The sequence below is a fragment of the Gekko japonicus genome, unplaced genomic scaffold, assembly GCF_001447785.1.
Source record: "Gekko japonicus isolate JY-2015 unplaced genomic scaffold, Gekko_japonicus_V1.1 scaffold2033, whole genome shotgun sequence".
In the NCBI taxonomy this organism is placed as follows: domain Eukaryota; kingdom Metazoa; phylum Chordata; class Lepidosauria; order Squamata; family Gekkonidae; genus Gekko; species Gekko japonicus.
The window spans coordinates 286372-297306 of NW_015174328.1; the positions used below are offsets into that span (position 1 = coordinate 286372).

Consider the following 10935-nt stretch of genomic DNA (forward strand, 5'->3'; position numbering starts at 1 on the left):
GAAAAGAGAGGGGGAAATAAAGGTAGGTTGATGATTGGCTGGGAAGGAGATAGGGTTGCCAACTCCAGGTAGGAAATTCCTGGAGATTTGAGGGATGGAACCTGGAGAGGGTGAGGTTTGAGGAGGGCTGGAGCCTCAGACAGGTACAATGGCATAGACTCCACCCTCCCAGCCAGCCATTCCTTTCTAGGGAACCACTGTTGCCAATCTCAGGAGAAGGGTGGAATATCTCAGAATTACAACTGATCCCCAGGAGGGAGGGGGGAGGAGATGCAAAGCTGAAATTAGAGGGGCAGATAATGGCAGGTTGATAACTCCACCCTCCCAACCAGCCATTCCTTTCTGGGGAACCACTGTTGCCAATCTCAGGAGAAGGGTGGAATATCTCAGAATTACAACTGATCCCCAGGAGGGAGGGGGGAGGAGATGCAAAGCTGAAATTAGAGGGGCAGATAATGGCAGGTTGATGCTTGGCTGGAAAGCAGATAGGGTTGCCAACTCCAGGTTGGGAAATTCATGGAGATTTGAGGGGTGGAGACTGGAGAGGGTGAGGTTTGAGGAGGGGTGTGGCCTCAGACAGGTACAATGCCATAGACTCCACCCTCCAGACCAGCCATTTCTTCCTGGGTAACAATTGTTGTCAATCTCCAGGTGAGGGCTGGAGACCACTCAAAATTACAACTGCTCTTCAGGTAGCAGAGATCAGTTCCTCTGGAGAAAATGTGTGTCATTATACCCTGCTGAGGCCACCACAGCACATCAACGCTGAGTGCCCAAGGCCTTGGCACTCTCCCAGAGCCTCTTTCTAGAATTTGTTATATTTATTTTCACAACAGGCCTTATTTCTAGTCAGTATATATAGACCAGTCACTTAGAAGTACAATATGAGCAATCTGTAAAGATTTCATGGCCCATGTGGATTTCTTTAATGTATGTTCTATGTGAATTTGCATTAAAACTACTCTGAGATAAACATTTCCTATTCCTAATTGGATTGAGGAAGATTTGATTGAGGAAGCCCCACTCCCCATGATTACTCCTCTCTCACTTTCTGCTCTGGGTTCTTGATTCTATAGTATGCTGAGACTATTATCTAGGAGCACATATCTGTGCTTCTCCCCCCCCCCCCAATCCATTCATCCCAGCAGAGAACCACAAATCAGGGATTTTCAATCTATGTACTATTACCGACATGTGGCCCCCATCTGCAGATCACTAAATCCACGAATTGGGGCCACATGAATGCTAAATAGATTTTTTAGCAAACTTGGGGACTCTCCAGATTTGCAGAAAAATCTGAAACGTTTTTTTAAAAATCCACTAGTGGGGTTTAAATCCCCTGAAAAGTAAAATGAGTGTACTCTGCACAAGCTGAGAGACTGCACCTACCTCAGGCCCAGTATTGACAGTGTGGCAGACTGGCAGCTATGCTGGGCCTGGTAGCAGCAGAGGAGGACACTGGGCTCAGGACCCACATCAGGCTGGGTGCTGGGGGAATATGGGATCCCCCCCAGCTCATCATGGCAGTGGATGCCCAGCTGCCATGCTGGGCCTGGCACTGGTGGCAGAGGACACATGCCGGACCCAGTGATGGTGGAAAAAAAACACTAGGCTCAGGAGCTGCACTAGGCTTGGTGCTGGGGGAGTCTCACTCCTGAGAATTCCCCCCCTAAGGGGAATCGGATGCAATTGGAAGAAGGGATCCCTCTGTGAGTATCGTGGTTCTCCACTTGTATTTACTAATTTTGTGGAGAAGATATTTTACGTGTGCAGTATTTGGGAATCTGAACCTTTTTCTTTCCTGTGTAATTCTAAAGGTATAGGAGTCCTGTCCTCTGTCACATCTGGTCACGCAGCATATATTTTCACACTTCTTGGTGACAAATGAACTCCTTCTGAGGGATGTCAGAAAAAGAAAAATAACATTGCTCTGTAGAGTTCCCCCCCCCACATGTTCTCTTTATGCTTTCCTTAATAAATGATGTGTCTCCAAGAAATGGTTACTTCACTTCTTTGAGAATCACAGCTGCTTCACTTTTGTAGCCAACAGTTTCAAAATTAGAATAGCTACTTAGTTTTTCTAATCAATGTCTTTTCATCAAAAGCAACTCGTCAGCTTAATGCTTATGATGGACCTATTCCTCAGAAACTATCAAATATCAATATTATTTCACTCAAAAACTGCACTATGATTTCAGAACAATAAGAGTGGGGGTTATGACTATTTTAGCAGTTAGGCTACCAATAAAGCATTCTGAAGGGGTTTGGGGTGGGTTTTTTTTTTCAGTGACACTAATAAAAGATCAGAAGTCATTGTGACTTGCTATGAGTTACTGACTATAGATTATGAACAATACACAGATGTTGCATTTAGAACAACAGAAAAACCATTCTGAATTGGTCCAAAGATGTAGGCTGACTGTTTCCAATAATGGCTCATAGCTATTAACTCTTCCCTTTCCTTTGCCCTGTCGTTTTCTGCAAATTCTGGTATCCAAGGATGTTTTGGGTTGGATCCTATCAGCTCTTCCAGTGGTGCAAAAGGCAGGAGCAGCAGTTTCATTTGATTACCCTCCTTACTGCAGGTCCTGTCCTGCATGGCTTTTTGTCCACCCAGGTCCCAGGATCCCTGGAACAGTCTTTTCAGGGGTCAAATGAAGTATTTTTTGTTGTTGTTTGCATCAAATTGACAATTATCAAATTCATAGCTTCTGAACATGAGAAGGCTTCCTTTTCAGAATATGGCCAAATAAAAACAGCTAAGATTGTGAAACTCATTAACTGTAAAAATAATTTTATTCGTTTTATAAAAAGTCTGTTTCACAGAGCCATTTTATGACATTATTACCATTTCCAGTCATTTTAGAAAACAATTAGAAATACTGATATGGAAACATATTTGAACTTTAATGTTGACTTCTCAGAATTTTAGAAGCACAGACACACACACCCCATTTACTTAGTTCGCAGATTATAAATTTTAACTCTCAGCTAAGATTGCCAGCCTCCAGGTTGGGCCTGGCTTTCTCCCAGACTTATATCACCTCTCTAGGTTGTGGAGATCAATTCCCCTGGATGAAATGGCAGCTTTGGAGGGTGGACTTTATGGCATCACATCCCTGCTAAGCTCCCTCCCCTCCCCAAACGCCTCCCTCCCTAGGCTCTGCTCCAGATCTCCAGGAATTTTTCCACAGGAGCTGGCAACCATTCTCTCGGCCCAATGGCTTCCTAGGCAATTTCTAATCAATTAAAATATAATTCAGTATACAGTAATAAATGAAGAGTCACATGTTCAATTTGCACAAGGAAGAAGCAAAACTAAGACACTTATTTTAAAGAGAGAATGATGGGGCTGCAGAATTCAAATCCATTCCAGAAATGAGCAGTATTTACAGAGGGTTAGCAATCACCAGACCCACTGCTTTCCCCCTTGCAACTCTTTGTCCCAGCCAGGATTCCAAAACCAAGTTGTTTGTGATGAATGCATGGATCAGGGTTGCCAGGTCCCCAGTCAGGTGGGACAATTCCCCACCCACTCCTCCCCACTCTCATGGTCTGCTGCCACTCTGAGCAGCAGGGATGGTTATTTAAAAAACAACAACAACATGACACCAGCTATATTGTCACATCACTTCCAATAACAAGCCTGAAGTGACAAAGGTTAGGCATAGGAATCACCAGAAACTCTACAGTCTTACCATAGATTTTCCAGCAGTTCCTAGAGCTACCTATGTCACTTCCAATTTATTTTACTGGAAGTGATGTGAAACCACAGCCAATGTTGTACCCCTCTCATAACTGTCCTCATAGCCCTCCTGCCACTGGCAACCTTAGTACAGATCTAGAATCATAGGTGGGAGAAATGCCATGCTCATCTTGGTGTGTGACCCCTGAATCACAATTGAATTGCTGAACTACAACTGATACTTGTTTCTCTGAGCCAAACTAGTTGTTTTGAGTGACATGTGTCAGGACATAGGTGCCCAACCTGACTTACTGTCACATATAACAACTGTATAAAGTGGGTTGACTCATCTTAAAACTGTTCTGTGGGGCTTTGGAGAACTGTGAGATGGGAGGAGGGCCTTCCGCCTTTTCTAATGCACCATTTTCACCAGCAGAAACAGCTGTAGGGAGGTGCCTGTTTGCCCCTTTCTCTAGTTCCAGGGGCAAAAATGGCACAGTAGGGAAGCTGGAAACCTCCCCCCCCCCTGCAACACTCACGGAGGAATTTATGAGTCATTGTTTTTGACAGCGAGTTGGGCCAGGCAGACATGTCCTAACTAATGGCACTCATAACCATTGTTCCCTCTAAGCTGAGTTAGGGTGAGCTAGCTCACAGTTTTTGAGCTTCTGGCTCACACATTTTTGTCTTAGCTCAGGAAGGATGGCTCCAGAGCAAACTAATGTATGCAGTAGCCAAAACGCTCGCTCACAGCTTTAATGCCAGTAGCTCATAAAGTAGGATTTTTGCTCAAAAGACTCCACAGCTGGTTTGGCTCTCAGAAAGCTTTAAAGGGTAACCAAACAGCAACCAGCTATTTCTTTTATGAAAACAAGAACTATAGTGTTACAAGTTTCATAGTCACATCACTCATTTGTATCAGGGTACTGCTCTTTGCTCGTTCTCTTACAGAAATTGCAATGCAATTGGTATTTGAATAGGGATAGCAAATGTGAATAGAGCTCACAGAGTCAATCACTTGCAGACCTCTCCTTCAAACCTAATTTCATGGTCTGTATCCATAACAACATTGCTTGTTTCTGCCAGCCAGGAGTCATATGACAAAGTATAACGTATTTAATCTGATTCTATGGAGTCAAATGCAAAGCAATTTACCTTTGGCATGATTTGGTGACACACTAGTTTAAGGATTTTGATGCATAGGTCTTTTTGCTACTGCACTATAGTGTTTTAACATTAATCATTAAACATTGCCACAGTATAGTAGTGGGGTTTTTTTTTTAAAAAAAATCCAGCTTTCATTTTAAAGTCTTTGGTCCTAAAGGGAACTGAAAGGTCTAATGAGTTACCATTAAAATGGAAATTCATAAGAATTAGTATATTGTGGCCATAGATTGTTAAGTGGTAAGAGTGCAAAAGCAATTGATAATTTTTTTTAAGCCTGCAAAAAGCTCTTCAGTGGCCAGTAGGGGGAAATTCAGGGAAAACAACATCTCACGGTGGAAAGTGTGCAAAGAACTGCCTTGTGCACATTTTGTTGCTAATGCAAATACCTCTGCATTTCCACTGGTGATTACAGGGAAATGGAGAATCCTCACCATGTGGATACAGTCAAGGACTATTAAATATTTCCTCTCATGTCCTGGGACCAAATGACTAAGCACTTTTTGTTGGAGGGCAAGTGTACAGAAACACTAAATCCAGAGTCAGTTGAGGTGAAAATGCTAAAGCAGATTATATCTTGGGGGGGGGGGGGGCTCATATCATACTGTGACCTAAAAAAGGATACTACACTATAAACAGAAAGTCGGGCAAGTCTCCAAAGTATAAAGGCTGTAATGGCAAAAGAAGTACAGCCCCTCAGAGAAAAAGAGATCCCAGGATCAAAAATAGTGTCAGCTAAATCCAATGCACAGATGAGAAAACAACAGAATTATTTAGTGCAAAATGAAATATCTTCACCCCAGAAAAGGTTATACACATCATGGTATTTTCCAAGATAGAAGCTATGCAGATTTTCCATGATTCAATGTCTTAAACTACAAATCTGTATCTATATGGAATGCCTTATTTCAAAAGGCGAAGCTTACAAATTGTTGTTATTTAATCATGAAATATGTTCATTACAACAAATAAATAGACAACAAGAATAGGTAAACATCAGTCAAAGAAGGGGTGAGCCCAGGGAAGCTCACCTTGATGCTGTCTAGCAATAAAGCCATGTTGCTTGCCAGAAGCTGAATGTACCAGGATGCAATATTTAGCCACTATCAGAAATGCAAACACAGTATCTTCCTCTTGTGGTACCCTTTTCTTCCTAGTTCTTTTGTCAGCAGCTCTTGCTGCTCTGTTGTTTAACTACAAGGGCTAGCAAAGGTCTTGAATAAAGCATCCTGAATCCCCCTTTCCTTAGGTACGTCACCTCACTGAAACATGACTTCTCAAGACATCGCCCCAGCTGACTGTTGTGTGTCAGAGCACACAAATAAGGCTGCGGTCACACACTAAATAATCTACTTTCAATCCATTTTCAATGCACTTTCCAACTGGATTTTGCCAGTTTACACAGTAAAATCCAGTCGGAAAGTGGTCTGAATGGATTATTTAGTGTGTGTGACTGCAGTGAAGTTATTGTGGGATATTGTTTGAAAGAGGGCAGACATAAAGAGGTGTTAGAAGCCTTGTTGTTTCTGAAGAAATTTAATTGGGGTCAGGAACAAGCTGAATTATCACTGTAGGACCATAAATGAATGGTTTGTGCCAAAAGTATGTGGTCAGAAACTGGAAAAGAATCAGCCTGTGGCACAAGTAAGCTGACATGAGCCACATGCTACCAAAACAGTCCCCCATCTTCAATGCACTGCCCAACTATTACTTTCTATCAGGGGTCATTTAGTAGAAAAAGAGGTGCAGGAGCTCATTAGCATAACTCATTAGCATAATTCATTTGCATATGCCACACCCCCTGACATCACTGGAAGTGTGTCAGAAGGCAACACCCACTGCTCAGGCTCCACTGGACTGTTTTGGATTGCTAGCTATTTGGGGGGGGGGGACGTGCAGTTCTGCCCTCACAGAGGAGGGAGCGCTTGTACCTGAATAAAACGTGGTCTTAAAAGTGCCACTGGACTGTTTTGGACCGGGGGAGCTCTGCAGCTTACCTGGCTGCTTCTTGCTCTGACTGAGGGCTGCTGGGAGCTGGGGGTGGGGCTTGTTGCATGTGCCCGCCCCCTGGGCTCTTTACTGCCGGAGCTCCGCTCCTATGCGCTCCTGCAGGAAATGACCTCTGCTTTCTATGCATTACCTGAATTATCTCCTTTGTCCACAATTAGGGTTGCCAGCCTCCAAGTAGGGCCTGGAGATTTTCTTGTCTCACAACAGAACTCCAGACTACAGAGATCAGTTCCCCCAGAGAAAATGGCAGCTTTGGAGGGTGGACTCTATGGCATTAAAACTGGTTGAGGTCCCTCCCCTCCCCAAACCCATCCATTCCCAGGCTACAGCCCCAAAATCTCCACATATTTTCCAACCCAGAGGTGGCAACGGTACCCACAATGTCTGTTCCAACAGCTGCCTCAATGATTCCTGCCTTTTCCTATTGTTACATGCTAAAAGTGAGAATGCAGTTGACAGTCCAAATACCCACAAGGGAAGAAGCCAGCAACCTTTCTTCAATACGTACAGTGTGCCCTGGTTAAACAAAACCAGGACCCATAATTGATCTAAGAAGGGACTTTTAACAGAAACCTCAGACTCAATAGTTCGGCGAAACTCTCAAGCCTCTTAAAGATCCTCTGATAGTCTCAAAGGACTCTCTGTTGATTGCTTCGATAAGTAATCAGCTGGGTCATGTGATGCATGAGACTTCCTGTACTACAGCATTTTACCTTGGGAAAGTTAATTGTGTGGTCATGGGACCCATATGAAAAAACAGTTGTATGGGTCAGACAACTGCAATGAAGAATGGGTGAAATTGCCCTTTTCTCCCATCACTGCAGCTCCACTAAGGGAAGAGTCAGAACAGAGAGGGCCCTTTCCCCTCACAACTACAGTCACTCAGCCTCAAGGCTATTAGTCTATGGCTCAAACAACCCTGGGAATCCACTTTCCCAAGTCTGGATGGAACTGCTGGTAGGAGCAGAAAAAATCTACAACAGTCAATGCCATCCACTGACAAACTGTGGAATTACTCACAGTGGTGGGGAGTGAGACAATGACTTCTGTTTGTTTGGGTCTTAATTAAAAGTACTGTAAGCAAGCTTTAGAACCAATATTCTTCCTGAGGCATATGTATGGGGGGGGGGAAAGCTAACAGCTGTTGTTAAATGCTTTTGTTACATGCCCAGACTGCTGTTACCTGGATTAGTCTGGAAAGCTTTGGAATGAAGCTGTAGCAGATCTTGCTAATTACATTACAAATTGACGTAGCTCAACACTAACAAGAATGAACTGCCATCAACTCACAGCAAGTAAAACATATTAAGAAGTTCTTTCAGCACTTCATGTTCTGGGTGTTGTTGTGTTTTTAATCTTTCTCCCCCCCCCCCAGTTCATATTTTGTTCACAGATTGCTTACAAGCATTTGTTTTCAGAACAGCCAGGATAACTGTACTCTACTGCAAAATGATACCACGAACATGAGATTCTCTCTGGATGAATAAGATTTTTTTTCCTAAGCTGAGCATTAAGGAAACAAATAAATGAGACTTGCTGTAGATAGAATGGTTCCAATCTAAAGCTCCACAAGAGCTCCCGTGCACATATGGGGATTCCCTAACAGCATGAATTTCCCCCTTATCAAGAGAGGCTGTGCATGCAATATGTGAGAGAATGCACACATGAAACTCTCACATATAGTGAATTAAAGGGATACATTTTTACACATATGGATGTTCTTACATGTCAAAGAACTACAGAAAGGTCAACTAACAGTTTTGTGTGTGCAACACACATTGCATTTTAATACCATGATTTTTTTAAAATTTTAAACCACCTTGAGCAGGCCTCTGAAGAGGTGGCATCGACATATTCTAAATAAATACACAGGAAGAGAAATAGATTCGAACAGGTAGATACATGTTTGTATTTCTCAGAAAGTCTATTACTATATATTCCTCTTTTCACAATAAGAATAGTGAGGGAAGTGCTTCATTGATATCCCCTCCATGCCCTTTGGCACTGTTGCTGCTTTGGGCATGCTGCAGGATAGCTAGGTCATTTGCTCTAAACCAAGGCTCACCTTGGAATATTTATTTTTTTTAACATGCAGGAGGCCCAAGGTTTACTGTTGCTGCTTTGGGCATGCTGCAGGATGGCTAGGTCATTTGCTTTAAACCAAGGCTCACCTTGGAATATATATATATATATTTTAACATGCAGGAGGCCCAAGATTCATGAAAGAATGGGCCACTGGCTGTTACAAGATAAGGCTAAGAGAGAATTTCATTGTCAAGTATTATTTGGTCTAAACTGAGAAACTAATTCTACGCAAGACAAAAAATCTACATTCAAAGAGCAGAAGAATCCACAATACTTTGGATGTTCAACCATATAAGTGCCATGGTTCAGCTCTTTGTTATTTGCAGGAATCCACTTATTGTATCAATCTTGCCTAGACTTAGATTGTGTCTGAGAGCAAATTGTACAATTATCCATTGTAAGCAAACTTAAACCATCCACTTTGAGTTGATTACCAATATTGTTACACGGTGCAATTCTTCATTGTACTGTGGAGTAGAACCAACCCATTATTTATCCAGTAAGACATTATCATCAGGTAAAAAATCAGCATCTTGTGGGGAGTATATTATAGAAACAGTTTATTTAAAATTATACACCCTGAAAAAGAATATTAGTAGAACAAATATTTCCAATAAAAGAGTTCTATGGGATAATTACTGTAGAACACTATTTGTTTTGGAAACAATGGATGTTACAGTGCAATATAGGTCAGTCCCTTTAAAATTGTTAGGCTGAAGGATGATGTACAGCATTACTAAAATGGTGACTATTTCAAATATCATGAAGTCTTTTTTGCTGCAGATGTGGATATTAAATATTGTTTAACTTCCCAAAGTAATTTAAAGTACAGCTAGTTCCACAAAATTAATAACATTTCAAAACTCTTCTGCTAAATCAAATAGGCTAGAAATGTTTGCCTTTCAGGGGCTATACAGTAAAACAATATTTGAAATATAATATATCAAAAGTGAGATTATTCCTTCTTCTACCAGTGGATCCAAGGTCCTTTCTTTTATTTGTGGGATTTTCTTCTGCAAATAACCTTTTCAATAGTTATTAATATGAATAAGGCAACTCTCTGAAAGCAGAATTGTATTCCAATAACATAGCAGCATTCAGATGAATGTGGTACTATTCCTACAACATCTGCATCTAACAAGACTAAAGGAAAAATCTGGCACATAAAATTATCTACAGCAGTACCTTTTCTTACTTATTGAGGATTGTGGCTAAATACTGTACTTACCATCCTCAGTCGGCACATAGATGTTCAGATACAGGCAGTCTTCATTTTGATCTTGAACATATGTCACCACAGTATCCAGGTTAGCAGTAAACCAAACAGGCAGCATATCATTGAGCAGGGACCTCTCATCCAGGTACTGTGGGCAAACAGGAGCAAATTGTGTGGCATTCCGCACACCGGTCCAGGATGAGGGAGGTTCCGGGGGCTGGAATCTTCTCTCTCCAGTTGGAGGAGAAGCATAAGGGACTCCCAAGTATTGCTCCACAGGGCCAAGGATTTCATTGGGCAAGGGTGTTCTTACACCACGTATTTTGCCATAATTCGTGGTTACAACTGGGTATTGTGCTTGTCCATCAATAAGTGTAAACCGGATCGCTAGAGCAGTTATCCAGAGGAGGAAATTAGAATTCAACATGACACAAACTGGAGTAAAGATCAAAGGCAGCCATAAGAGTCCCATTGGCCTTGACATGATTTACATCAACATTAGCAGGCCTCTGTCTTCTACACCCAGACAGAAAATCAACGTAGTCAGGACAGGACAAAAAAAGACAGAAGAAAAACAGGGAGGTGAGAGTAGTTGACCAAGCAAAATAAATAAAGAGGCAAAAAGTAATATTTCTCAGGCAGGAAAAATGCCGAAGATGAGTGTGAGATATGTCTCAGTAGACTGACCATAGAAAGATCCAAGTGATACAAAAAGCAGGAGAGTTCTGGTGCCGAAAGCCCATCCCTTGGCTCCGTTCCTGGTTTAATGGAGATG

The 10935-nt window shown here is 42.1% G+C and overlaps 1 protein-coding gene across 3 annotated transcripts in view; it reads right to left on the bottom strand.

The window, feature by feature from the left end:
* Positions 1 to 10644, bottom strand: part of LOC107121328 (neuroligin-4, X-linked) — a 217708-nt gene extending 207064 nt beyond the window's left edge. For all 3 annotated transcript variants that reach the window (XM_015424241.1, XM_015424240.1, XM_015424238.1), the window contains exon 1: positions 10173 to 10644. In XM_015424241.1, the coding sequence (XP_015279727.1) occupies positions 10173 to 10644 (472 nt within the window). The remainder of the gene's footprint in view (positions 1 to 10172) is intronic.
* Positions 10645 to 10935: the final 291 nt, after the last annotated feature.